Here is a 27,414-nt window from a genome sequence, read left to right as displayed (position 1 = left end):
TCGACAATCCGACCAGAATGAGTCATTTTTCTGTCTTGATAGTCCGGGAGATGTTTCTCTGGTTCTGGGTGTTGTCCTTCTCCGGACAATGCTCTAAAGTAACCATAAACTTCCAGGTCATAGTCCAACGGTCCAGGCCTTTTGGGGGCACCGGTAAGCAAGGCGAGATGACGAACGAGCCGTATCAGTTTGCGACACACCCTGATTCGTTTGGCCCTGACGATTGCGAGGGGACTGAGCACTAGTTTTGCGGGCTAGTCAATTAGGGTCAATTGGCAGATCAGGACCCGGTTGGGCGGCCTGGCTATACTTCCGGTACAAGTTACTAGTAGGTACCTGTAGCCCACGTACGGAGTACTACGTGGAGTACTGTACGTATACTATGCACGGTAGCTGAAGTACCTATGTTCTACTCGACGGATATGCATTGCGTGACACAGTATTTTATACAGTGGCGTTGGGATCTGACCGCTGATTGTCCCTTCAGATAGAAGCCTGTAGAGAACCTCCGGGAAACTGTATATCTACTTAAAGGACACATATCGAATCTACCTCCGAATCAAGTACAACCCTCACAAATAGAGTATCGAAGTATTCCTAATTCAAAACGACAAAAGCGCCAAATCCGTCGAATCTAGACCCTCGTGAGGGGCAAAAATCCATTATCTGCTTATCAAAACCCTAGCGTGTAATTTTACCAGTTCCCTTTTTTCCCCTCCAGATTTTTTGGGTTATCCCCTTTTCTACTTCTAAGCCTCTGCCCCTCCTCTTTCTCCTCTTTCTCCTCTCTCTCCTCATCATGTCCTCGTCTACCCTCCCAGATGCCTCCCAAGTCGGACTCCCCGCCTCCGATGCCTCCAGCTCCGCCGAACTCGCCAGTCTTAAGGTAAGACTGCGCGCCGCTCTGCGCCAGTTCCCGGACTTCCCCTCTCCGGGAATCTTGTTCGAGGATATCCTGCCTATCTTCGCCGATCCTAGCCTGCACGAGGCTCTGATTCGGTCCCTGGAACTCCACGTTATTGCCAACTACGGTGGCCAGAAGCCCGATGTCATCGTCGGCCTTGAGGCCCGAGGCTTCCTGATCGGACCCAGCCTGGCGCTGCGTTTGGGTGCCAGCTTCGTCCCCGTGCGCAAGCAGGGCAAGCTCCCCGGCCCCTGCGAGACCCAGGGCTACGAGAAGGAGTACGGCCAAGATTTCTTCCAGATGCAGGCCGATTCCATCAAGCCTGGCCAGAAGGTTCTCGTCATTGATGACATTATCGCCACTGGTATGTGATAAGAATGTCTCAAACAAATGTTGCATACTAATAGACTCGACTAGGTGGTTCCGCCAAAGCTGGTGGTGAGCTGATCCAGAAGATGGGCGGTGATTTGCTTGGCTTCATCTTCCTCCTCGAGCTCGAGTTCCTTCACGGACGCGATAAGCTCCCTGCGCCTGTCTACACTCTTCTGTCTGGCCAGGCCTAATTTATATACACACCGCTCCCAAAAAAAACACATCCTTCTTTCTGCGACGATTTCAACTGCCGATAATAATGACCCAATTCTCCAAAAGCCCCGAACATACCCGATTTTGCGGTGAGCATCTTTCATCCGCTCCTTCCGGGCCGTCCAATCAAACTTTATACTCGAGTCATGAATCTCGAGGATCAATGGACTGTGCTCGGAGCCTTGTTTCGCTGGTCGACAGCATCCGCCAGCACTGGCACAGAGCTGCTTGCCAGATGATATCCCGACCAATATAGACAAATAGCTTTTTCAATGCAAGTTGACATATGTATAGACCGGCCAGTCATAGCATGATAAGAGTAGTTCACCAGGGGATTTACCATGTTTTCCAATATTCCTTGCATCTTATGTCCAATTTACTCCACAGGAATGAATTTCCTCATCACCTGGTCCACCCAGCTTATCGGAACCCCCAACTCCACAGATTCCCGAATAGCCCGATTCATCCGAGCGATGTACTCGTGTTTCGGCCCGGCCAGCTGAACACAGTTCTCATCAACATAAACCAGCACCGGCATCTTGCCGTCCTCATTCCCAAGACTTGCTTTCACTTCTTCTGCCCCATCTAACCAGTTCACAACATCCGCTTCTACAAACCACTTATTGTACGACCCAGAACCCTGCACCTTCGGTCTAACATGGACAGGAACACCCGAATGGGGTTTCGCATCGGCAGCACCGGCATCAACACCCTCATACCCATCTAGAATGCGCTCATCACCCAGATCCATCTGATAAAGCACGCCGTAGACAGCATCCTCGGTCCCGGAAACGGGAATTTTATGCGCGGTATCGGAATCTTGCGTTGGGACGCGCAGACCAGGCTGTGGCAGGACATTCGCATAGCCGGCTTCGCAGATTAGCCAGCGCCATCGTGGCAGCGTTGCGATTGCCAATGGCTTGCCGGAGTGGGCGGGGTTTATGCGACAGCGGGATTTCATTTGTGTTGGTGAGAGATTTGAGCCGTAGGCGAAGTACAGGTAGTTTGGGTATGGGGTTTTTGGTTTGGTTATTGCGGGTGCAGGGATGGTGGTTGCGGTGTGTCGCTCTGCTGGTTGGAGGTTGGTGCTGGAGAGCGTTGTTTCGGGTGCGGAGGAATCCATTTTAATTGATATATGCATTTTGGAGTTGAGGATTCGAGGGAGGAGTGGAAGAGAGTAGAGACGTGGATTGGAGGGGAGTCGAGAAATAAGGACATCGGGGAAGTCGATAAGCCCGATTGCGGGGCTGTTGGAGGGCTGATATCACCGGATCCGGGGATACGGAGTCCATACTGCCAGGTTAGACTATCACTTTGGGATAAAAACAGATAGTTCATTAGAAGTACAAAGTCAGACCACTGAATACGAGTGAGATAATAGCTGCGTATAGATACATAGATACATAGAAATAATCAATGTTCAGAACCCCTTGGAAAGGCGCAAATTTGATAAATCAAATGGCAGGGTTATATTCGATGTGCTCCACGATATCAGTAGAGTAGAGCCAAGAATTAACCCACTTCACTCATAGGCAACATGAGCGTTGCGGGAATCGAGCTTCTCGCCTTGATAAATAATAGCAAAGTCATTGGAAGCCCCCGAAGGTCGTACTTCGATCTCATAATCCAAATATTTATACGGTCCATATCTGCCATAATTGTCTTCAAGCTCGTAGTAAGAGATGTCACTAGTGTTCCACTCAATTGTGCAAAGCTCGCTGACAGTACTATCGCGTTGGGTTGGTGGATTCTCACTGTCGCACTGGAGGAATATAGTCTTGATAGCCGTGTTTTTGAAGTCGCTTTCGTTGGTATAGGTTCTGTGAAAGAGATGCTGAATAGGATCTGATTTTGAAACGTCTTGTCCCTAAGCCTCAAAATCAGTAAGTGCACTTTGAAGACACGATATCTTTCTCATTCCTATGCGAACCTTGTATAGATACCACCGGATTTGATTACGGGCCCTCCAGCCCCCTGTCGTTGCATCGAGGTATTTGTCCTTTTCGCGATGCACTCCTTCCACAAACTCTAGTGACATCAGCGTGCCTAAGCTTTGCCTGGCAATCGTAGAGCCGATGTTGAGTGTGTTGAGTGTGTTGCGGCCAGCACCACCTGGTCCGTCGATGAAACCCTTGAAGACCGCCCCACGACAGATGGCAGTGCGACTAGAAAAACAAATCAGTAAATATATATCTCCTTCAATATGCTGGAGGTATAGCGGCCTGCTTACGGGCTCGTTCCAGGGTTCATGTCGCTGGAATGTATCACTTTCAGATTCTTGTACTTGTATCTGTCCTCTAAATGCCGAGAAAGATAGGGACTCGTGCCAAAGCCGCCCACTAGAATGATTCCCTTGAGAGAATGAGAATAATGACGTTAATAGGAGATGAAGACATACTCACTTTTACCGACAGGCCTTTATCTCTAGCGCTTTGGATTTGATCATCGAGCAGTATGTCAATCTCCGCGAACACCTCCGTGAACGTCTTTTGAATATCCGAACTAGAGCTGTGAGCGGAAGCAAGAGGTCATGGGACATGTTTTTAGCTCACCTGGAGAAGTGAATGCTGCCATTGATGATAGGGGGCTGTCTTTCGGTGTCATTTCGATCTGAGCCCCGAAAGGCGTCGTCGGGGATTGCGACGATATTCGGCCTTTGACTGTTTGGCTGATACCGTATTTTAATCTTAGTCTCCCATTCTGAATCCATGATATGTTTGATGTTAGCCAGGCTTAGTTTACTCCAACGTCGGCCCAGTCGTGCTTTACACATCGCTTTGAACTCTGCGTCGACGAATATCCCGCCACAGAGGCCACCTAATTTAGAGATCTAAGGTTAGTTTTTGGAAAGGTCAATCTTGATAGTATTATGAGTCGCTCACCTGCGCCGATGACTGCTTCATGTAGTGTGATGGGCTTTAGTTCCCCAACTCGGTAACTGATCACGTCCTATTTTTGTTTCGTTAATTCCGTATGGCATGGCTGTTTTGCAATGGGGACATAACATACCACGGTCCCACCACCAGCATCACAGATGACATAGACCTCTCCGGTTTTCAAATGACGCCTCCGTAGACCAAGCGATGCCAAACCTGCTGCCTCGGGCTCGGGAACAAACGTCAAGATTGTTTCGCCAGCAGAAGTGCGCCGTTTCAGAATTCCAGCCTTTTCGGCAGCCTCTTTCATTGCCTCACGCGCATAATCCTTCCAGATTGCAGGAATAGTGATAACAACATGGAACGTCGAGTTTGTCACCACCGAGTTACCGCGGGCGCTCCGAATCGACTTGATCGTATGGCGCCACAATGCCTTGAGATATTCTGCAGTACATTCCACCGCGGTTTTCCTCTCTTCCTTGAGCATCCTTCTTGTTTTCAGAACAAACTCATTGGCTAGAATGTCTGGCGGCAGATCATCGTCTCGTAAGAGTAATAGCTTGAACCATTGGAGCGGTTCCGCATCATCTGGAACTTCGTATCCCCAGAACATCTTGCCATCTTCGTAGAACAGCCTTGTAGGGGCCTTACTCTCTTGGTTGGAAGCTCCTGGCCAGCTGGAGATGGTCTGGATCTTGTTTCTCTCAAAGTCGTCTATGGTGGCCCAAGAAACACCGGAAAATCTACAGGCCCATTAGCAAGATACTCCAAGCCAAACTCCTTCCAGAAAAACCGACGTAGTTCCAAAGTCAATGCCAATAACTAAACGATCATCAAAGTCGTCAAAGCCACCCTGCCTTGTGTTTTTCAAGGCCTGAAAAAAGTCTTGGAAGTCGAAGCCGTCGTCTATCACGCGCCGAGAACCGAAGACTGACATGGTTGCTCTCAGGATCAATAAATTACAAGTTATGATCGAGAGTGAGAATGACAGACAGCGCCAGGAATGAGTGTGCTAAGTATACACAGGGGGACTCTTGGGGGTAGTAAGTAGCAATAAAAACCGTGGGATACCTGACATAGACGCGGTCAATTAAATACACTAGAGAGGCTTAAAATGGTGATATAAAGCACTGAACTGTCTACACACATCTATTTAAAGGCTTATTATGCGCCTGGTCAGCTGGATAACGGCGCCAATCAAGCTGACTGCAGGAAAGCCACAGGATAGTCTAGATTGGACTCGCCAACTGTGTTCTTTTATTGGAAGAAGAGGAAATTGTGCAAGCCTCGCTCTCTGCAGCCTCACTGTTATCACAGAGGGGTAAGCCTCTGTCTCGAATCTGTATCCTTGTATTGCACTAGTCTCGTGTTTATTCACCCGTTTACCCAGCGACCATCTCCGCATTACTTGATTCACTTCGGAGTACAAGGACCGTAAGCCCCTACAGTCTTCCGACCCTCCTTCCTACCATTTTCTATTATTTATTGATCGCAAAGTCCTCAATTTGATCCAATAGCCCAAGCCCCTCCAATTTCCAACATTTCACTGGGATTCGAGCATGGAAAAGCTGTATCAGTACGGGGTTTCTTTGATCAGCTCTAGGGATGACGAGTATAGTGACTCCGAGATAGCGCCCATGCACAGCGACTCTGAGCGTGCTCCGCGCAGAGGAGATCATGAAAATCGCCGCCGGGCACACAGCTCACATCGACCTTCGTCACACATGTCCATCTCTGTGAGCTCGCGCGGGTGTCGTAGGCCGGATGGTAGACCTTACGAGACACGCTCCCCGTCTACCCCACCAAATTCCGAGTCTTTGAGTGCCCTGGAACACGCGAATATCGAGCTCAGGGCAAGATTGGAAAAGACAGAGGGCGATCTCGCGGCTGAGAGAAGTCTTCATGAGCAGACCAGGAAGGAACAGGGAGTTCTGAGGCAAAGCCTGGACGACGGAAAGGTCGAACTTAAGCAGATGGAAAATGATAAGGAGAGATGGAAGCGAATGGCAGGGGACCGAAAAAAGCAGCTCAGAGAAACCACCCGTGAGCTGAATCGATTCATTAGCAGCACACAGGGCTTTAGCAAGATGGATGACAGTGAGTTCCATAATAAAGCCGAGCAGCTGCGAGGCGATATTCGGAACATTACGTTATGTCACCTGGCAACAGCCGATGAGTTGGATATCTCGGACTCGACCTATGCTCTCTTCAAACAGCGATTGCGATTGCCCGAATCTATCTTGGGAGAATGTCTCCAATCCTCATCGATACGCCCGGAGATAGTGCAGGCGTTTCTATGGGAGACTCTCCGTGCCGATGTTTTTAGTCGATTCCGATGGGTACCCCAGTTGCCCGCTGAAGCGATGAATGCCATGAGCATCTTTTTAGGTGGGACTTCTCAGATCTCCTCAAAGGTTACTAGGTAGAGTCGATAACTAACACTGACTGTAGCGCCTTTCCAGACACCCGAATCAGAAATTGTTCCCGATGCAAAGCGCAAGTTTCACACGTGGAGGGCGACTACTACTAATATAATGATGGAATGCCTGGCCCTGGACCAGGAACAGGTTATGAGGGATGCTAGCAAGCTTTGCCAAGAGCAAGCCAAGTTGACTGCCAATGATCTCAGTGATCTTCTCCAGCCGCTACACCAAGGAGTCTTCGAGGAACTGCTTGTTGAGATCTTCGACCAGACTTTGGTCTTGAGTGAGATGATTGATACACAGCTGGCGTCTATCACCTGGTCCGATAGCAAGCGCAAACACAAGACAGAGGCCCATTCCGAGAAAGGTCATCCGCGTAACGACAAGGCCTTCCGGCTGATCGTGGCGCCGGGGCTTATGAGACGTGGAAAATCGTCGGGAGACAGTTTTGATGTCGAGGAAATTGAGATATTACCCCCGTTGGTCAAATTGGTTGCACAGAGATATTAAGCTATTGGGCAGCTTGTTACTTTACGATTATAGCTAGGGGAAATCGAAACTAGAGCACTGAAGCATGATTGATATCATAATGAGCATCTACGATACACACTATTTGAGCATAGACGAGCAGCATGAGCCGCAATATGGAATCCCCCATAAATCTCTTTTGGTAAAAACTCGTAATTTAACAAACCCGGGATCTTCTACAGATACTTGGTGGCGTATTTGCGCAGATATCCTAAATCCTGTTTTTTTTTTTTTTTAAAAAAAATAAAGAACTCACCCGGGTGAACCCAAGTCTTCATCTTGTCCAGGTGTGCAGGCGATGGCTTCAAAAATATCACTAGCACCTGAAGTTAGCCACTGCACGCAAAGGGACAATTGCAGCAATGAAGATCAGCTAGTCTGACTGTCAGGGCGGCAATTAGACAACTTTGATTGAGCATGCATTCGTATTCTCTCCAGCCTCGCCCCCTTCCCCCTCTTCGTATTCCTTAGTGCTTATTGACTTGAGCCGCAATTCATCAATTAGAGGACTTTGGAGGCGAGAAAACTTATGACTCGTATCCTGGCGCATAGGCCATGAATATCACTCTAGTTCAAATTGAAATAAAGAAGTTAAACCATTATACCACTTCCTATTGGTCTCTAGGCTTCAATTTAGCGATTAATACAACAACACGCATATACACATACGGAATATAGTATTCAAGACTACCTTTGGAAGAAGACTTATCAGCCTCGCCATCTATCTACTGATATTCAATGTCGACATTCTGGGATCCCTGCTTCTGGTCAGCGATGTAGAAGTTGAATTCCATGGCCGCCCCCGAAGGAACCATCTCCAAAACATAATCCAGCTTCTTCGTAGTCTTTCTCTTATCCGCACTGGTATGATCCTTGAGAAGGGGACTGTCAAGCGGGATTTTGCAGGTGCACTTGACTGAACACAATTCCTGTACGGTCTCATCCAGCCGACGGGGCGGATCGCTGCTGGGACAATGGTAGAGCTCATCGGAAAAGCCATCTTTCAAATCCTTCCTCAATAGACGATAGAAAGAGTGACGGACCGGCTGGGCTTTGGACACGTTATCTCCCTGTATCATGTCAGTCAATTTGTCAGTGGACAAGATATGCATAGTCGAAGGGGAGAGAGACTTGCCTTTTTAAGATACCATTCCATCTGCTTGGTAGCGACGTACTCGCCTTCGTCGGAAAGCCATTCCAGTTCATCTGTACTATGTTTCAACGGATCGTACTTATGATATGATGTAGTTCCCAGGCTCATGCGGGAGATGGTGGAAGCAACACTGATAGGTGACTTGACATTGAGGCCCTTCATCCCTTGTTCGTTGCCATCGTTGCCCTCGTTGCTGAGACTCTCGGCATCAAGGAAGCCTCTATATATTGCGCCACGGCATATTGCTGTACGCCTAGAGAGATAACAATGCCATTAGATTGCCATCAGTAGAAACATGTATAATTCCTTCAAACTTACGGCTTCATGCCTCCGGCTTGAAGAACGGTGACTCCTGCTGCTGCATGGCGGTCTTTCATGTGCTGGTAGAGGTATGGGCTTGACCCTAGGCCACCAACGAGGACGATACTCTGGAGAAATCTGAATTAGCTCTGATATGTTTAGACTGCGGTGTCAAGACTCATATTCCAGCCTACCTTGATTTTCAAGTCTTTGCTCTTGGCTTTCGTGAGTTGTTCATCGACCAGTTTATCAATACCAGCAAAGGCTTCAGCAAACGCTTCCTGGAGATGGAATCTGATAGGAATAATTCAGTACGAGCCACCCAGCGCCAGAGGAGGGCTCTCTTACCCCTTGAAATGGATGCGGCCTTTCTTGATATGCGGTTCGCGAGACGTGTCATCAAGACCGGTCTGTGCAAATGCTTCTGCAGGGATGCTGATGGCGTACTCTTTCTCAGCATTTTGGGGCTTGTATGCACGTTTGATACCCCGTTCCCATTCGCCTCTCAGAATCTCCTTGATACCATTTTGGCTGATTTGCTCCCAGCGTCGTCCTAGTCTTGCCTTTACGATTCGCTCAAACCCGTTGTCAATAAAGATCCCGCCGCATAGGCCGCCTGAATTAGTGGATTTTCTTGTCAGAGCCCGTCTTTTTCTTTTGCTTTCGGAGACATCAAAGACACCTAGGTAGGGGCCGACTCACCCGTTCCCTCGACAGCCTCGTCCAGCGTGATTGGGTTTATCTCCGATATCTTATAACTGATCAAGTCCTGTGCCAGCCATTAGCCTTTGCATTTTCGAGTCCGTCTAGTAAGGAATCATTCCACTTACTACTGTTCCGCCACCAGCATCACAAATCAGGTAGACATCCCCAGGCTTAGCATCATTTTCCTCCTCAGCAAGAGTAGCCAACGCAGCAGCTTCAGGTTCAGGCACGAACGTCAGCCGGGTTTTGCCTGCATCCCGTTCAACCAAGAGACCGGCCTTCTCAGCAGCCTCCTGCATGCTCTGTCGTGCGTATCCTTTCCATATCGCCGGGACAGTGATGACGATATGAAATCTGAAATTATTGACAACATGTTCTCCTCGAGACTTCAAAATCATTTCAAGAGCATGATCCCACAGAAGCTTCAGATAGTCCGCCACCATATCCTGGGCAGTTAGGCCCTCGTCTCGAACTTTTCTCTTCGCGCGAAGAAAGAAGTCAGAGGAGCGAATATGCTCTGGGACATCTTCGTCTTTCAAAAGAAGTAATTTAAACCAGCCGATTGGGTCTGCATCTCCGGGGATTCCATATCCCCAGTGTTTATCGCCGTATTCGTAGAACAACTCCGTCGGAACTTTGCCTTCTTCCTGAGGGCATTCTGGCCACTCGGTGATCAGGTTGATGTTCTTGCGTTTGAAATCGTACAATGTTGCCCAAGCAACACCCGAATATCTAAGATAGTGAGCGTTGTGAGGAAGACGAACTTAGATGGTAGACGTACGTAGTCCCGAAATCAATCGCGATCACCATAAGATCTTCATTGTCACTTAGGTCCAAAGAATCCATAGCACCAAAATCGAGGTCTGAATCTGCATCAGAAGCCGAATCTGAATCAACAGAGAGGACTTCGTTCGTTGCTTTAGCTAAATCCAGAAGGCTGGGCGTGTTTCGAGAGGTGTTCATCTTGTGCAGAAACAAATACTAGGGGAATGAGTTAAATGAAGTAGAGAAAATAGCTGGCGGATTTGACCTTTCGAGTGGATATATGATCGATCTTAAGAGTTTCTAAGCATTTTGAGCCCCACGTCCCTTTATGGGTATTTTCAGCCGATGCTTTAGCCTTCGTTGGGAAATAAATTAGTTTCTCTCGAGGCCACGACTATACCTGTTCTGCAATACGAAAGCTACAGACAAGTTCTATTGGCTCTCGATCCATGTCAAAGCCGAACTTGCATGGGGCTTGCATGAAGCGATTCGCGGTCTTTCTATATTGAGTTGCTCACTCATGCATGACCTGGGCCGTGATCAGGGCAAACGCCCGGGAATTTGTGGCGGCTTACTATCTCCAGGGCTGCCAACTAGCATTTAATACGTGTAGCTGCACTAATGTTGGAGTTGTACGGAGTATTTGTATCTTAATCCTTTTGGTATTTGATTCTCGTTTGCTGATTTGCTGCTTTGCTGAAAGGGGTGGCTCGTATGGTACAATCCCAACATATCTGCTAACATACTCCGTACTCCGTACATATCTGCTGGCTTTGGTTAGTCTGCCTGCTGTACTCCGTAGGACTTTCTTTAAATCGCTCCTAATAAATAGCACAGCCACCTCCACTTCCTGCGCGTGAAACATCTTGGATTCCCTGGGTGAATGTCATGGTAAGGAAAGGAGGGGCTCAACCCGCGAGAGCAGAAGGTTCGAGCATCGAAAAATGCCCCTTGAGAGCAAGTTTCCTAAAATATGTATCGGTTAGAACAGAAGCAGAATTGCCGAGAAAAAGAGCGAGGTCCATTTTCGTGACGGAGTGGTGGTTCCAGAGGAGTCTAACCAGGTACATATAAATACATCCATTTCCCTACAAATGGACAGACACATGCATGTACATGTATGTATTGAGCAGCCCCGTGGATCCATTAGTATACTATGCCCAATGAGGCAATATATAGATGCTCCGCGCCTTCTTCAAGACGAAGTCGGAGTTATGATGATCGAGTAATGTCATTAGAAGGTGAGTCAGAGCTAACTCGCAATTCAGAGCCAAATGAATTACACTTAGAATAGTATCTACACTCTTCCCATCCTCGATATTTCCCACCAAGACAATCGGTATATCAATCTCAAATCCTCAACATGAAGCCCACTTCACTCGAAAGACTTCGATCGGCAATGCACAGAAAGCAATCACATTCCAAAGACACTCCTCAAGTCTTGAAGAGATCCAAGCTTTGTGGCCAAGTCCCTGCGGAGATATTGGACATAATACAAGACGAACTCCCCATGATAGATCAGATCTGCCTGGCATTTAGCTGCAAACAACTTTATGCCCATTTTGTTTCATTCATTAAAAGCAATGATGAGACTCCACTGAAACTCTTATGCCCAAGAAAACAGCGGGTCCCCTTATACCGCAATACCGAACTCAACGAATATCCTCGAATCCAGCTCCTACGCCGACTTGAAAACACACGTTGGAAGTACTGCGTGGAGTGTATGGTTCTACATCCACGCTCAGCATGGAAACCTCCCAAACAATTCAACACGAAATGCCACTGCTACGGGTGTAGTGTTCTCTACCGACGTCAATGTATGCCTTTTGCCGGTATGGTCGACATATGCCCTTGTCTGAGCATCGCATTCAATGAGCGACAACTTGTGATATCTAGAATCACAACCAGCACCTACAACGCCGAGGGCCGATTCTTCGATGGCAACTTCTCTCATGCATTGACCTACGACGATATATTATCACATGAATGCGAAGTATCCAGCCATCCCTGCGCAGAAGTCAAAATTATTACGGACTTGTATATGGGGAGACCCACCCTTTCTCTGAGCCGAGCTAAAAAGTCGCTATATGTGCGGAACTGCTACACTTTCAACTTCTCGCAAAATCTATTGGGGAGGCAGAGCTCAATCTGCCCACACAAAGAGCCTAATAGATGGCTGAAGGAGTTCTTTCTGTGTGCTGGCTCGGATTACTCTGCATGGCACGGAAAGGCCACTGCAAAGGTCACAGAACCCAATCTTCTGAAAGTTGTCACAGTGAGGGAGCTAGGATATCAAGATTGGAATAAGCGAGGGTGGAAGAGTAATCGCAGTGATTATCATTCACCTAGACTACGAGGCTAGCAGGTATCAGAGCTTAGCGAAGGAGCTATTTCAAGGTATACCTTGAAATTTGTGATCATGTCATTCTTACTGTTTTCTAGCTACGGAATGAAAAGCCAAAGTATATTCGAAACTCGTATCAGTGATATCCTTATTCCTAAAATAGAGACTGAATAGATATAGAGGGAATAGAGTTAGTCTTAAGATGGCGAGAGAATAAGATAGTTGCTATTACCGGATCTCTACATAAACCCTCTATGTAGTCATTGCTAACTTTCACCTCCAACTCTAGGTATATGTCCTTACTCTCTTTTTGTAGCTTTGCGTCAGATTTGATCTTAAATCTATCTTCTCATCCTCCTACTGCCGTACCTTCAACCCATTCTCTTTATCTGAAACGGGAAAGTATTGTACACACCATTATCCAGATGTCAGACATCCACAAATGGGCAAGTGTTGAGTGTTGGGGGCCGAGGATGTGCGAGTAGCAATTTGAGCCAGAAAAGTCTCGATTTATATGCAGCAGTCTGATAAGGCCAGCGTGCCGTTGGCAATTTTGCTTTTTGTAAAAATAAGCCTGAGATGGAGAGTAACTCTTTAAGTCCGAAGTAACATTAAAGCCCCCTCGCCGCGGTTACAGAAGGGCAAATCCTACTAAGCATAAGTAGGGCCAATGTGTATAGCATACCCGTGATATTTAAGAGGTAGGGCACCATTAGGAAAAGGAGGTATGGATATGATGAAACGAAACCGCCTCTCTGTAAACTGGGGTTTGGCTATATTCAAGTCCAAACCTATGTACTATATACACACATAACAAAACGAAACAAATCCGCCACAAATGATCCAAGGGTTTTTTCAAAAGGGTATAGTATATTTGTTGAAATTCAAACAATATGTAGATTCGTGATGGGGACGCCACGAGAGCGCATGCTGTATCGTCTCTGGACTCCGAGGCCGCTTGCATGCCGTAGGAGCTCGTATGTCTCGTCTCCGCCGCCGACCATGACCATGCTGATGAGGTAATTCCGTGGGATGCCGCTGGCTGTCATTTGGGCTTCGTCGAGATGTGGGCGGATAAGAGTGGACTCGGCGCGGACAGCGGCGATGGCAGTAGATCGAGACCCGGAATGACTCATTTGTTCTTTCTTTTGGTTATCGAAGCCTGGTGATGGCATGTCGTCGTATGAGACGACAATGATGAGCTTCAGCGCAGATCTCGTTGGTCGGTAGGCAGGGATATTGCGGAGCTTCTCGGAGAAAGTGCAGCCACCGCGTTTGATGACGAGAACCTCGTGGCTATGTGCAACTTCACGAAGGATTTTCTCGTTACAGAGCTCATCGGCGAAGTATATAGTTGACCATGACAGACGGGTTGTGGATGGGTTACCAAATAAGGAGGTAATGACTGCTTCCTCAATATCCGGTAGCGGGCTGGCACCGATACCCGTGGAGATAGCAGCGGGCAGACTCAGTCTGAGAGGCGCGGGTTCAGCCGGCTCATCGCGAAGTAACGAAGACACCGAGTTCATCAGAGACGACAGCATGGCTTTTACAGTTGAGTCCGGGGCGTCAACAACTGCGGCATCTTCGACAGAGGAGGCGGGGTTGTGGCCTCCGAGATGGGACTGTGGCGGGTGTGGATTCTCTGCTTGAGGTTGTTCATCTCGTGGATGAGCCGAATCATTACGTCGGTGAGAGGGCTCTGGGAGAACGTCAATGACAAGGTCAAGCATGGCATTGTCGCGGACCCGGGTGAAGTGCGGATCATAAGGGTCGACGACATCAAAGGTGATCTGGCGAGAGAGATATACCTTCTCATCTTTGCCCAGAGGCACATTGTTGATCACTTGCACCCGGTACCCGTCCTCCTCCCCAGCCATGGGTGTCGGGTCTTCCAGACGTACATCTTGAACCATACTCAATCGAAGCCCTCCAATCGTTTTCACAAGAACTCCGTCTCGGACACGTTCTAGTGCTCCCGGTCCGAGGTTTACACCGCCTGGAAGTGCTGGGAATGAGATATCGAGCGTGGGACGAACAGCCATAGGTGCGCTGGTCGCATTGAATGGGACGAGCTGGGGAGGCAACGTCCACGGGTAGAATGTGTAGTTGGTTGGTGATGAGAGATCGGACACAAACACACTTTGATGTCCAGAAGAGCCCTCCAAAATGGGGCCCTCGGCCATTCCTCGGTCAGGCATTAGTTCCAAGCGAGCCAAGGTGGCAGCGTGGAAAATGTCTGAACGGGATGCAGTGGAAGATACGCCAAAGAACGTGGAAGGAGTAATTTGACATACTCCGCCGACGTTCTGGTCCTGGGGTGGCGATTGCTGCCGACGAGGAGATGGTATCTTTCTCGGGATTATGAGAGGATGACCTTCGGTGTTGAAAACCCAGGGTGCATCGATCTTGTTCAGCGGATGATCCTGATCGAACAGCAGATAAAGATATTTAGCTGTCTCGCCGATGAAGAAGCTCTCCATCCGATCGATGAGCTCGCCAGTCAGAACATCTCGAATGCCAGCCCAGCCGCACTTGGTCCAGCAGCGCCGCTTGAGATCGCTGAGAACCATCTCTCCAACGTGTAGATACCAGGGATCTTGAGTTGCCCGATAAATGTAGTAATTCGATTCGATGAACTCGGGTCGGCCTCCATACCACGGCATTCCGTTGTCAATATCACCAGTGGCCACGTTCCATCGCTCAGGAATACCCGAGTAGCGTGTCCAGATGGCGGTAGTCAGCAAATGAATCTGGATAGCTTCATCTACCTTTCCATCCAGGGCGAGGACTCCGGGATAGAAGGCGCTCAGACTATCGATCCAAAAAGCTCGCGTGGCACCGGTGAGTACATCCCCTACAACCAAATGGGGATGTTGATATCCTTCACCTCGGAATAAGTGGCGATTGATCGCAGCGTGCGATTCTTCCCAGACTTGCCGGAAGGCCTCTGGGGTATGCTGATAGTCCGCCAGGGGGGCATAGTACGAGTCCAAGGCTGCCCAGGGGCTTTCTGGGTCAAAGGGCAGACGCTCTCCTTCAGACAAAAGGACATGAGCTTTGACAGCATATTCATAGAAGCTGTCGATACCCGCACCGATCTAGGCACAATTAGTCTATGTTTGTACTTATTCAAGGTGGGATTTCGGCTTACTCCGGCCCATGGTCCAACCCATTTCCCCGACTCCACATCAATACCAAATCCAAGGAGTCCGATATCACTGCGTCGGTTCCAAACTGCCCAAAATGCGCGTTTACCCAGGTCTTCATATCGCCCATCACCGGTGAGTCGACTCAGGACAGTCAGTTCGAGGACTAGACTGCCCGCACCGGCACTACAAGTCTCAGCAGGCTCAAACGATGCCGTGTTTTTAGATTTGCGCTTTCGCTCGGCATCTGTCGAGTTGAGATTAAGAGGCGCATTCTCGTAGAACGGGATCCCGTGACGGAGGTTGACCCGAGGGTAGGGAAGACCGGTCTCAGTATAGAATGCCGGGAGCAAACGGTGGGCCAGATCCACAGCAAGTCGAAGTAGTTGGCCATCATAGACAAAGCCCTTGTTCCATGGAATGCCGTGTTCACTTTTTTCAAACTCACTTTTATCCCATGCGCTTGCGAACGCGGCTTCCCGTTCTGACGGCTCGTATCCCGTTATGGGTAGCTCGCCGACGGCGAAAAGATGGGCGCTGAGTAGTCCACCTAACACAAGTCAGCAACCGAGTATGAACAGGCAAAAGCCGAGCACATGTGACACTCGATGAGCCAAGAGCAGGAAAAGAGCATACCTAGTCCCCGAATCACGGTTTCAAATAATTGTACCTTGCTATCCAGATCAAATCCCCTCGACCTCTCGCCCTGACCAGCAGGGCCATCTGAACCATCACCGTATAATCTAACAAAATCCTCCACGCCATTTTGGAAATGCGCCAAAGCTCTCTCCCCACTGTCCGGACTCGAGGACAAGATCGCCAAGCTTGACAAGCTGTCAATCAAGGTCAGGGAATAGTTCCCGAGCACATCGTTATTTTCCGGATTCTTCTCGTCGCGAACAAGAGGGCCGCAGGTCAGGGCGCGCAATTCGTCTTCGGGGAACGCGTATTGGAGGTAATTGTCGAAGCCATGGAAGAACATGCGCTCGGTTTCTTGTCTGCAGGCGCACAGGGATTAGTTGATTTGAATACCCTCGCAGATACTGGAAACCAGCTTACCTTAATTCCTTAACTTGGCTATCTCGCATGCCATGTGCGACAGTGAGCCATAGCGACAACAGGAAGGCCCAGACCACCATCATCCAGGCGGCGCGGAGGTTGTACATCTCTCAGCTCCGTCGCGTGTTCGCGCAGCAGATCTGAGCGCCGCAGGGGTCATGGATGGGCGCCAGATGGCCTTTTTTTTTTTTCGTTCAGGACCTCTATAGAACAAGGCTGTATAAACAAGAACTCGGCCACCCAAGGCTTCGGGTGGAATGGGTGGAGGTTGGATTCGGCCAGATAAGCCACTGGGGCTAGCTTTTTTTTTTTTGCCGATTGCATCATTCCCGACTATACTCGACTATGCTATGTTAATGCTGGTTTGAATATTTAATATATATAAAAAAAAGAAAGGAATTCCGAACTATATACTATCTATGTATTGAACAAAAGAACCCCCTGTGGTTTGCAAAGATCTGGGTCCCAAAGTATGGCCTCCCGTGAGTCCCCTGGGATACGACTGTTATATACAACTTTGGGGGAACTCTTACATATCAGGCAAAGCGTGATAATCTCGAACATTCTGTGTACGAAGATCTTCGCAATGCCTGGCTTCCACCGGAAGTACCTAAGCCTTGCAAAATTCATCAGTAAAAATGGTAGCGAGAAGCCATCTAAGAGGCCATGCGCTGTTATACCTAATATCGCAAGGTGTCAGTGTGTCTAATGTAGCACTTGGAGCGTTGGAAAAAGGTGGCATAGTCCTAATCATACTTTCAATGATATCGATGTCTAGACAGGTAATTCTTCACAATTTGACCCAGTGAGTCTCATATTGGAGTAAAAGGTGTAGCCGTACTAGCCGATGTTTTATTCCCGAAGTAAAACATCAGCACTTGCTGTGGATCATCAGCTCGACTTGCGCGGGTCGTAGAAATGGACGCAAACGGGAAAAGAAAAAAAGAAAACAGGGAGTTCTGGAAATGCGTATGTAGTCATTCTATATGTTAGGTACCGTACGTCAGCAAGAGAAGATGCATTGGAAACATCAAAGCATTGAAACTCACCACTACAGACCCATCTAGCAGGCCTTTCCTTCCCCTGTAGTAACGTTGGCACCATCCGAGGTAGCATTGTTGGACACGGAATCGTCGCGGAGAGGTGGAAGGGCGACACTGATGGGTGGCCCACATACGATATCATAACCCCGGCCTTGTTCGCCCCCAAGACCATGCCAGTGGGCTGAAACCGATCGCCCGAGGCAGTAAATCAACATGGGCAGTAGGTTCATCTGGATAACCAGCACCAGAAGATGGAACATAGCCGGCATGTCGAGATGCCCGTCTATGCGATATACAGCAGAGGTTAGAAAAGACGTCTTCTGAGCAGCTTGCACGAGTCGCATAGTCCAATGTAAGACTCACCGAAAGTGAAAATGAACATGAGATACATGAAACATTGATTGCTACGATAAGACCACTTCTCTGCTTCAGGCTGGACATTGGGGGTGATATGAACGACACGATAGATGGCTGTTTTTTCGTCCACAAATTCGACTCGAGAATAATAGGAGACGCCAAGAGCGAGTGCTCGTGAGGTAGACATGTTGCAAGCCTTGAAGATTTGGGAAGAAACGCAGCAGAGGTGATAAACAGAACAACTCGGGAGAGTAGCGCCTGCCTCGCAGGTCTATGAGACATCAACCACAGTGACATTTGGATGTCTGCTCAACTACATGTGTATGTTTACCCTGGAATTAAAACAGCCATCCATCCATTGCTAGACGGGCTGAATGAAGAATGATTTCAAGCTTTGTATATCCCATTCACTTGTCGAGTATCAACTGAACATCAAGGTATACTTGAGACACCCGAGAAGAGCACACGCATGTATAAAGAGTAGGCAGTTGAGTCTGTAGGTCATGGACTAAGATCTAAATGGACCCTTTTCTTAGACAAAGCTGAAATCAAGGGCAAGTTGTGATCAGACGTTGCGAGTGGAAATTTCCTGGGAACCACGGATATAAGCCCCGAGATGATGATGCTATAACCTGTCATCTATTTTGTTGAATCTAGAAGATACAAATAGATTCATGGATGCTCTTTTCAGGAAAGAAAACTAATAGGAGTATTCGACGACAAAATTGCTGTCGATATTTAAATTCTTTGTGTACACTTCATAGATCTGGCTTTGGAGGGCCAGACACAAGCCACCATCTTTGCAGCCAGACATCCTGTAGGTAAAGTCGGGATAGGAGGTTGTTCTGGCTTGCTAACAGAAGTTCGAAGCCGCATTCAGGTCGGGGAAGGATGCACATGGCATATATGTCAAGGTGTTTGAAAAAATGAATTTAACGCCCGCTTATCTTCATTAAAACATTAAAATCACTTATGCTTATTTACCCAGCTCTCCAAGCATCAGGTTTCGATCAGACGAACAAGAAACGACTGTGAAGCTGTTAGACACCATAGGTTTGCGTTCAGAGAAAAAGAGATACTCACTGATCGGTTCATCGTTGGGGGAAAAGCGCACGTCATTGACAGTACCCTTGTGACCCGGAAGTTTGTACAGTAACTTCCCTGTCTTGGCCTCCCAAACGACCACAGTCTGATCACCGCTACCTGCGGCAATCTTCTCACCCTTGGGATCCCAGCTGGCACGGATCAGGTTCTTCTCTAGCCCGACAGGAGCGCCGTCGTAGGTCTTCACGTGTCGGTTGGTAGGTGCGAAGGGGCGGATGTCCCATGTGCGAACGGTAGAATCGTGGGAGTTTGACAACAAAGTCTGTGAGTCTGGGGAAATTTGTAGCGATGTGATGGTATCTGTATGTCCGGCCATGGAATAGACAATGGCTTTTTTCCGGATATCCCAAGCATGGATTGTGTTATCAATACCTCCGCTGTAAATCTCGTTGCCGGCTTCGGACAATGCCACTGCGGTGATAGGGAGTTCGGTTTGAAGATAATCCAGAGCATCCTTCTGCCGAGGGTCCCAGATACCAATGCAGCCGTCATCACTGCCGCTGACTAGAAGCTCCTGTCCTCTTTTGCTAATATCAAGGCAATTGATAATCTCCTCATGGCCCACATGACGGCGTACTCGCTCTCCCGTCTGGACATCCCAACTTCCAAGGGTCATGTCTGCGGATGCCGAGAACAGTGCCCGCGAATCGCGTGACCATTGAAGATCCAACACCGCTCCTCGGTGGCCTGTCAACTGACCATAGTTTTCGCATTGTCCGTATGTATTCCAAAGCACTAATCGAGTAAATGAGATCAGTGAACTATTCAGCAGTCGCATTCCTGTCTAGAAACAAGACGTACAGATGGAACGGTCCATTGATCCAGATGCGATGTGTTGCGCGGTAGGGTCGAATCGAACCGCGAAGATTTCACCGGAGTGCCCTAATACATTGCTCTATTAGCGCGTGTATACCGACATATTCGAGACAGTATCTCACCTGTGAGCTCCATGATAGGAGCATCTAGACCACTTGTGCGAGGGACCTAGAGACCCATGTTAGCGATGTGTAGGCTTTCAGATCATCTTGAGCTTCAAAGGCAAATTTAGCGCATACCGATTGAATAAGAGCTCCATTCTGAGAGGAACCCTTCACAAGCTCGGTTCCCGCGTTTTCGACGGCCTTGTTGCGCTTCACCACGAGTTGTTGAGAAGTCCCGAAGGCCTCTGGAGCAGGACGCTTTTCACCAGACATTGTCACAACAGGCGGCTCCGAGGATATTAAGTGGTAAGAGAATTGGTTGGTGACCAATCGCGACTAAGAGCAGCGGAGAGCAAAAGTTCAAGGCGAGCAGCTGCGGGAAGAACGATAATCCCACCTAGACACCGTCGGCGGTGAGTGGACTCAATACGGGCAACGAGAGCGACCACAGAGGAATGTGCCCGCTGATATTGCATGGCAGAAAACGAGCCATTCACCCCACTGACTGCAGAGGGAGGTACTGCATCCATCGAGTTTTGAGCTCTAAGCACCTCGGGAAGATGTATATTATGCTACATTCATGTGTTCTTTCTTGAATACATAGAGGAAGTAATTTGATAGCCGGTTCCTTACCTAGTGAGAGTCCAAGGAACGTCTTTATTTTCTTACCTGGGATACATAGAAAGATAAAAGAGAAAAAAAAGACAGGACGTTATAAAAGATCTGAAGCTGATAAACAGATATTCATATGTTCACATCTCCCCATACTATGTTTACACTTTTATATTTGATTTTACTAGATATGGTGTTCATAGATTCATAGATCCATAGATCTATATTCATTCCAAAGGTGTCTAGAAGGCGGAGATAAAGGCGGTAGAGGAAATGAGCCAATCAGAAAAAAGTTCCATATGGTCGATTTCGTCCTCTGTAGTAGGGCTTGTGTACAATCAGCAACTCCAACAATCACGGACTCCCCCACAATCTCCCTAATCAACCTGAACAGGCATATTTACTCGTGCTTGTCTGGAAGATAATTACTGATTTTTTAAACCATCAACTTAAGCCATCAAAGCTTAAGTCTGAAGATGTCGTCGACGAAAGCCTCAAGGATAGGGGAGGAGTAAGTGGACCCGATCCAGCTGTCTTATCCAAGGGACCTTCTGCTAATCGATGGCTTTTTTCACAGAATATGGAAGTCAGTAGACCCCAGACATCTTCTATCAGGACTCTGAAGCAATGGCCAATTGACCCCGCTGTGTTGCCATCCTCGAGCCCGAACTAACCAGCCTTATCCATGTGCGCAGGACAAGAGTTGATAAAGTCAATGCGGAGCTGGTCACATTAACATATGGAACGATTGTTGCGCAATTATGCCAGGACTATGATAGCAATTACCAAGAAGTCAACAAGCAGTTGGACAAGATGGGATACAATATCGGAATGCGACTCATTGAAGACTTCCTGGCCAAGTCAGGTGTCGGCCGATGCGCCAACTTTCGGGAAACAGCTGATATGATCGCGAAGGTGGAGATCATCGCAACAAATGGAAATTGAAGGGCCGTGGTAGCTGACATCGCGATTAGGTTGGCTTTAAGATCTTCCTGAACGTCACCCCCACCGTCACAAATTGGACGAGCGACAACACCCAGTTCTCCCTTATCTTTGAAGACAACCCCCTGGCAGACTTTGTGGAGCTTCCCGACGATGGGCGGGCCCAGGATGAGCTATGGTTCTCTAATATTCTTTGTGGCGTCCTTCGAGGGTCCCTGGAGATGGTAAGCTAGAAGCATTCCAGTCGATTGGATTGAGTTCCCTTTGCTTTGGGTACGATCACTGACCTCCATTCCAGGTTCAAATGCAGATCGAGGCACACTTCGTTAGTGATGTGTTGCGCGGAGATGATACCACGGAGATGCGGGTCTCACTTGTACGATACATCGAAGATGAGATGCCACCGGAGGAAGAGTAACGAGATTGCGGGAATTTGTGCATTTACACTACTTACAGAGTGGGCGTTCTGGGGGTTCTCATTGGCCATGTTTACAGGGAATGGAAGGTTTCCCTCGATCGTCACTGTTTCCGATAATTACTTTATCTGTATTCCGTACTCCGTACTCCGTATGGAGACGGAGTATATCTGTCTTCTCTCCTCCCGATTAGGCTTTATGATGTATCTTGCCCTAAACCTCCACGCGATTTATTACGGGCATCGCGGTCAATTCATCATGGGGAATTGCTTTGACTTCCGATGCAGAGGAGTTGAAACCAGCGCAAAGTTGGTGGTCGAGTTGCGATCAGTCCATCGAAATCTCATGATCTCCCTTTTTTTTTTATACGTGCAGATCATCGGCGAATCTGCCCCCAGGAGCTTGAACCGTACGGTCAGAATGAAACCCGTACCGTCACGTAATTCTGCAGTTTGGTCAAGTATCTACAGACCCCCGGCACACCCAAACAGCGGTTAGCGGGACCTTCGCACCCATGTATTCGTCAAGTACTGTATATTACAAACACCTGGTCATACCGGTTCTGTACCACTATCTCCGCCGCCCCTCAACTCTTTACAGATCGAATTTCCTTCTTCCCATCTTTCCTCAACCTCTTCCTAGGCAGGATTTTCCCTTGCAATTGATCTTTCTATCGATCTGTTCGATTTTTTGAATCGTTCGACCGTCGTTATATCCAACCTTCGTGGTGGTCGCAGAATAGTGGCTTACCCTACTTTTAGACTCCCGCTGGGATCCATCGCAGGGCCCATCAGGTATCATATCACCCTTCTGACTTTCTCCTCTATCTTCCTTGTTGTGTCGCTTTGTTCAAACCACTCTCTTTCCACATTGTGTTATCTGCTCGGGTTTCCTACATCCCTGACACCTGCTTTCTTTCTTGTTGCAGACCGCAAATTCAATGGTTATCAGATCGGTGCATTCCCAGAAATACGCCTGACAGCGCCATCCCCAGCCCCGACCTCCGTCCAGGTTGATCCGCTCCGAACAAGCGATTCTCCCGCAGAGCGCAGCGCCTGTCGCCGTACGTCCCCCCCCGGCTCTCTCTCACTGAATCCGTCCTCCCCTTCCCACTGTGAGATCCACATCTCTTAGATTCCCCTTTCATATTCTGAATCTGGTCTTTTTTTTGTTTCTTGCCCTTGGGGTTTCTTTTTCTTTGTATACGGGCTTAGTGTTCTCCTGTCCGCGATTCTGCCCGATCGGGTGTCTGGCGCCGCCTCCCCCCCCATACCAACCACCTCACTTGTGCGCTTTTTCCGCCTCTTTGTACCTCCGTCATCGCCCATCCTATATAGACCGCGTCCTTACTCTCTGCACTTGGCGATACTAGGTGTTTAATCATTTGACAAGCGCTCACCAATTTCGCCAGAGGTACCGAGCATACTTCATCTGCGCCTCCGACCCTCTTTCCTCTCGTTTCCATACCGTCGCGTGGTTTCTCCGGAGGAAGACGCCACCGGGGATTTCAAAATTTCCACCGCCCTTCGTCACATCTTGCGATCAGATACTCACCTGGTTTGCGCTATTACACCTACGCGTTGCTCAGCCCGCGAGCCTTCGATATCCCCTCGAAAGCGGTGACCGCTTTGCCTCCGCATTTATTCCAACGCGTCGCTTCTATCACCCCGCGTTAGGCTTGGTAGCCTGAAACGGTGGTCGCGCGTCGGAAGCTAAGTATATTCGATTTGAGCATTGCAATACCATAGGCAAGGGTGGTTGTAGTCCCACCGTTCGCCACCATGAACCAGATGAATGTCGGGATGAACCCCGGGGCTGGTGGCCCTGTGGGTGGAGTTCCAATGATCAACAACGGATCCACGGCTTCTCGTAACGACGGCACTATGAACAACCCCGACATGATGATCACCAACCTCAACACCTATATCTATGATTACTTTTTGAAGCGTGGGTACCATGATTGCGCCCGCGCACTCATGCAGGACGAGTCTATCAAGCTCAACACCGACAATAACCCCAAGTCAAGTCCCGGAAATCGGCGTGATGGCGATGTCAATGGCATGGACCCCGACGCTATGATGACGGACGGAAAGGACGGCGAAAAGGTCAAAATTCCAGATGATCTCCCTCGTCCAAATATCCCCACCGAAAGTCCCTCATCCTTCCTTCTCGATTGGTTCAGTCTCTTCTGGGACTTCTTCTGGGCTCAACGCAAGAAGGGAAATAGCAGTGATATCAGGCAATATCTTCATCACAATCAGGTGTGTGAACGATCACTTATATTGGGAGCCCGGGCTATGGACTAATCCTGACGTGTAGCATTTCATGCGTATGCGAGAACAGCAGCACAACCAATTTCTGCGGCAGCAGCCCATGATGCCCGGCCAGATGAACCAGCTGCGGAGACAAAATGGCATGGTGCCTCCTAACCTGCAGAAAACAGTGCTGCAGAACAATACGACTGGACTGTATGCTCTATCTGAATATGCTTTCCCCCATGCGAAGTCTGGAATTGGGGGTGAACGTTGTACTGATAAGATTGTTTCTAGCACGCAACAACAACAACAAATGGCGCAGTATCAAAAGACCCAGCAGCTGCAAATGATACAGCAGATGCAGCGGGAACACTCTGATCTCGAGATGGGTGGACATCGACCACAATCACCCGCGTCTGCCGAGAACGCCCCCTCGCCGTCGAAACGCCCACGTCTTGAAGGCGCTGTCAACGGACAGCAGCTCGCACCGAACGGCCGTGGACAGGGGCAAGGAATGCCAGGACAGCCCAACCCGCAGGCTATGATGATGCAAAATGGTATTCCAAGGGGGATGAACCCGGCGCAATTCCAGCATTTCCAGCAACACGGACAAGCTGCGCAACAGAAATCTATGCAGGTATATGCTCAAAACTTGGCCCTTCATCACTCTCGCTCAGCATCAAATTCCCAGGGTATCCCAAATGGTGGCATGATGAATGCCAGTGTCATGGCAAATCAGACGGATCTGGTACCAATGCAGGACGGCCAAGCAATGTACCCCATGGCTGGTGGTCCTGAATTCTACGGCTCGAATGGCCAACTTGGCCAGGTCCGACCTGGTGGTATGCCGACACCTGGCGGCGCCCAAAATGGCAACCATGCTCTCCAAGATTATCAGATGCAGCTTATGCTGCTTGAACAGCAAAATAAGCGGCGCTTGATGATGGCTCGTCAAGAGCAGGATAGCATGGCCCGTGCTGATGGCCAACCCCCGATGCCCGGTCAGGGTGCTTTGCCACCAGGCACCTCGCCAGGCAGTAGGGCGGGTGCGTCTCCCAATCCCAGCGACCAAATGAAACGCGGCACTCCTAAGATGCCCCCGACTGGTCTTCCAGGTTCGCCTAGCGCCGGTGATATGTCCCAGCGTGGATCACCTGGCTCCATGAATCTCAACGGCGGGCCAATCCCGCCAGAGATGGCAGCTCAGTTCTTCTCAGCACCGAATATGCGACCTCCCAGCTCTAATCCCAACTTCACTGGAGCTCAAATGGGCCAGCCAATTCCGGCCAATGCCGGTCAACGTATGCCTGGTGCACAATGGCAGCCAGGACAGCCGCAGATGCCTCCGCAACATTCGCCTGCGAACCAACCCCAGGCTGGAACCCCGCAGGAACGAGGCGCGATGCCCCCTCCACCCGTCACTGCTCCTGGCCGTGGTGGCCACCCCCGCATCACCTCAGACGACTGTCAACGCACCACCAACGCCCCAGCAGGCTACCAAGGCTGCGCCAAAGGGCAAGAAGGACACCAAGGACACCACCCGCAAGGTTTGTATACCCTCAAATCAGTTATATTCCATATTGTCTTCATATTTGCTAACTTGACCTGAAGCGGCCCAATAAGAAGCAAGCTGCTGCTGCTGCCAGTGCGGCTGCAGGTGCCACACCCTCGACAGAAGCTGCTGAGCCCCCGACACCATCTACCCCCGTCACGCCGCAGCATCCTGCCTCCTTCAACAATAAGAATGGGGCGAATGGGGCGAACGGGCCAGCTCCGCCAATACAGCCCACTGCGGCACCTGCTCCTCAGACTATGGTTCAGCCGCCTCCTGACCAGCAGCAATCCTTCACTGACCTCAGTATTCCCGATGTATGTCATTCCATCCCTGCTTTTCATATTGTCGTTGTGATTGACTAACTCCGTCGAAAAAGGCCTCCGCATTCAATCTTGACTTCAGCACTCTGGAAGACCCAAACATTTTGGAGAACTTTGACTTTGACACATTCCTCAATACCGATGCCGACGCTACCGGGTTCGGATTCGACCCTAGCATATCCTACTCGGCGGATGGCGTTGAGACAGGTGCCGGTGACGGCCTGTGAATGCATAAAAGTCTTGACGGTCCTTCAGGTGCTTCACCTCCGATATACCCTTGTTTGTACATTTGATCATTGCTCTAGTGCGTTTTCGCGGATACTCGACCTGTTCTGCTTTCTTCTTGTCTCCCAATTATCTGGATATGTGTGATTCGCGCATGTGCTATTGCGAGATTGGCGTTGGTGTACCCTGTTCATCGCATCCTCTCCTATCCTTCCATTGCTCGTCCTGGAAGCCAGCATCATCCCTTCCCCCAACAAACCGATACCAGGGACTGCTTGGACTCACCGGGCTCGTCTGTATTCGAGATTAGTGCACTGTGACCTACGAGTTTTCTTGGCTTCTCTTCCTTTCTTTCTATTATTACTATTATTACTTGTGGATGTGGTTACTTAATTCCTTGCTTTGTCTCGTCTGTACGGGCAACGTTGATACTATCAGTATGAAGTCCAGTTCCCTACGGCTGACTCAGTGCACTTTCGTCCTTTCTTTTGCAAACGGTTTCTTTTTTGTCACTTCTCTCTCCTTTCATTCGTCTCGAACAGTGTTCTTACAAATGCCGGCCGTTTCTTTTTTTTTTCTTTTGTTACCAGTATCACTGGTAGTGGATCCTTCCACTTTTCTGCTTCTATCCCCAAGGCTGCATGGCCTGTGGTCTTCTTTTCTTTTCTTCTCTTTTCTTTTCTCTACATTTTGCCTGTACCCTCGGATCAGACCCGGGTATCCCGATCAGCCTATGTCAAGGAACCTGGACACATGAGTGACCAGAGGGAATTGGACTGGCATAAAAGAAACCAATTCAAAAGAACCAGGACTTTCGTGACTCTACTTGAATGCTTGCTGTTGGTGTTGGCGTGTTGATGGGAAGTGACCGGAT

General features: G+C 49.0%; 11 protein-coding genes across 11 annotated transcripts; 5 read left to right on the top strand and 6 right to left on the bottom strand.

Annotated features, from left to right (window-relative positions):
- Positions 1–799: 799 nt before the first annotated feature.
- Positions 800–1,467, top strand: N7457_003931 (adenine phosphoribosyltransferase APT1; the record flags this gene model as incomplete). The annotated part of the gene is made up of 2 exons (XM_057174976.1): positions 800–1,268; positions 1,322–1,467. 2 exons carry the CDS (start codon positions 800–802, stop codon positions 1,465–1,467), a joined length of 615 nt encoding a protein of 204 aa, XP_057032023.1.
- Positions 1,468–1,865: 398 nt separating this feature from the next.
- On the bottom strand, positions 1,866–2,612 carry N7457_003930 (gamma-glutamylcyclotransferase family protein; the record flags this gene model as incomplete). The annotated part of the gene is made up of 1 exon (XM_057174975.1): positions 1,866–2,612. The coding sequence occupies one exon, from the start codon at positions 2,610–2,612 to the stop codon at positions 1,866–1,868; it is 747 nt and encodes a 248-aa protein (XP_057032022.1).
- A 399-nt stretch (positions 2,613–3,011) lies between these two features.
- Positions 3,012–5,302, bottom strand: N7457_003929 (Hsp70 family protein; the record flags this gene model as incomplete). Its single annotated transcript, XM_057174974.1, has 8 exons — positions 3,012–3,356; positions 3,420–3,654; positions 3,720–3,841; positions 3,892–3,991; positions 4,042–4,306; positions 4,372–4,438; positions 4,499–5,108; positions 5,163–5,302. The coding sequence occupies 8 exons, from the start codon at positions 5,300–5,302 to the stop codon at positions 3,012–3,014; spliced, it is 1,884 nt and encodes a 627-aa protein (XP_057032021.1).
- Positions 5,303–5,924: 622 nt separating this feature from the next.
- N7457_003928 (uncharacterized protein) lies at positions 5,925–7,298 on the top strand (the record flags this gene model as incomplete). Its single annotated transcript, XM_057174973.1, has 2 exons — positions 5,925–6,753; positions 6,817–7,298. The coding sequence occupies 2 exons, from the start codon at positions 5,925–5,927 to the stop codon at positions 7,296–7,298; spliced, it is 1,311 nt and encodes a 436-aa protein (XP_057032020.1).
- Positions 7,299–8,041: 743 nt separating this feature from the next.
- On the bottom strand, positions 8,042–10,437 carry N7457_003927 (Hsp70 family protein; the record flags this gene model as incomplete). The annotated part of the gene is made up of 9 exons (XM_057174972.1): positions 8,042–8,282; positions 8,360–8,386; positions 8,465–8,722; positions 8,788–8,897; positions 8,964–9,063; positions 9,118–9,385; positions 9,472–9,538; positions 9,600–10,206; positions 10,256–10,437. 9 exons carry the CDS (start codon positions 10,435–10,437, stop codon positions 8,042–8,044), a joined length of 1,860 nt encoding a protein of 619 aa, XP_057032019.1.
- A 3,030-nt stretch (positions 10,438–13,467) lies between these two features.
- On the bottom strand, positions 13,468–16,898 carry N7457_003926 (uncharacterized protein; the record flags this gene model as incomplete). Its single annotated transcript, XM_057174971.1, has 4 exons — positions 13,468–15,684; positions 15,738–16,282; positions 16,369–16,730; positions 16,792–16,898. The coding sequence occupies 4 exons, from the start codon at positions 16,896–16,898 to the stop codon at positions 13,468–13,470; spliced, it is 3,231 nt and encodes a 1,076-aa protein (XP_057032018.1).
- Positions 16,899–17,854: 956 nt separating this feature from the next.
- On the bottom strand, positions 17,855–18,378 carry N7457_003925 (uncharacterized protein; the record flags this gene model as incomplete). Its single annotated transcript, XM_057174970.1, has 2 exons — positions 17,855–18,117; positions 18,198–18,378. The coding sequence occupies 2 exons, from the start codon at positions 18,376–18,378 to the stop codon at positions 17,855–17,857; spliced, it is 444 nt and encodes a 147-aa protein (XP_057032017.1).
- Positions 18,379–19,167: 789 nt separating this feature from the next.
- On the bottom strand, positions 19,168–20,488 carry N7457_003924 (WD40 repeat domain-containing protein; the record flags this gene model as incomplete). Its single annotated transcript, XM_057174969.1, has 5 exons — positions 19,168–19,220; positions 19,275–20,030; positions 20,097–20,177; positions 20,234–20,279; positions 20,351–20,488. The coding sequence occupies 5 exons, from the start codon at positions 20,486–20,488 to the stop codon at positions 19,168–19,170; spliced, it is 1,074 nt and encodes a 357-aa protein (XP_057032016.1).
- An 815-nt stretch (positions 20,489–21,303) lies between these two features.
- N7457_003923 (TRAPP complex core subunit BET3) lies at positions 21,304–22,187 on the top strand (the record flags this gene model as incomplete). Its single annotated transcript, XM_057174968.1, has 4 exons — positions 21,304–21,338; positions 21,523–21,742; positions 21,802–21,993; positions 22,068–22,187. 4 exons carry the CDS (start codon positions 21,304–21,306, stop codon positions 22,185–22,187), a joined length of 567 nt encoding a protein of 188 aa, XP_057032015.1.
- A 418-nt stretch (positions 22,188–22,605) lies between these two features.
- N7457_003922 (uncharacterized protein) lies at positions 22,606–23,319 on the top strand (the record flags this gene model as incomplete). The annotated part of the gene is made up of 3 exons (XM_057174967.1): positions 22,606–22,624; positions 22,656–22,717; positions 22,828–23,319. The coding sequence occupies 3 exons, from the start codon at positions 22,606–22,608 to the stop codon at positions 23,317–23,319; spliced, it is 573 nt and encodes a 190-aa protein (XP_057032014.1).
- A 647-nt stretch (positions 23,320–23,966) lies between these two features.
- Positions 23,967–26,542, top strand: somA (putative cAMP-dependent protein kinase pathway protein (Som1); the record flags this gene model as incomplete). Its single annotated transcript, XM_057174966.1, has 5 exons — positions 23,967–24,446; positions 24,505–25,857; positions 25,931–25,987; positions 26,052–26,309; positions 26,372–26,542. 5 exons carry the CDS (start codon positions 23,967–23,969, stop codon positions 26,540–26,542), a joined length of 2,319 nt encoding a protein of 772 aa, XP_057032013.1.
- Positions 26,543–27,414: the final 872 nt, after the last annotated feature.

This window comes from Penicillium paradoxum (assembly GCF_028828445.1).
Source record: "Penicillium paradoxum strain IBT 22861 chromosome Unknown utg000004l_segment0_segment0, whole genome shotgun sequence".
Lineage (NCBI taxonomy): Eukaryota > Fungi > Ascomycota > Eurotiomycetes > Eurotiales > Aspergillaceae > Penicillium > Penicillium paradoxum.
The sequence above is the reverse complement of the archived record's forward strand: the minus strand, read 5'-3'. Positions and strand labels throughout refer to the sequence as shown.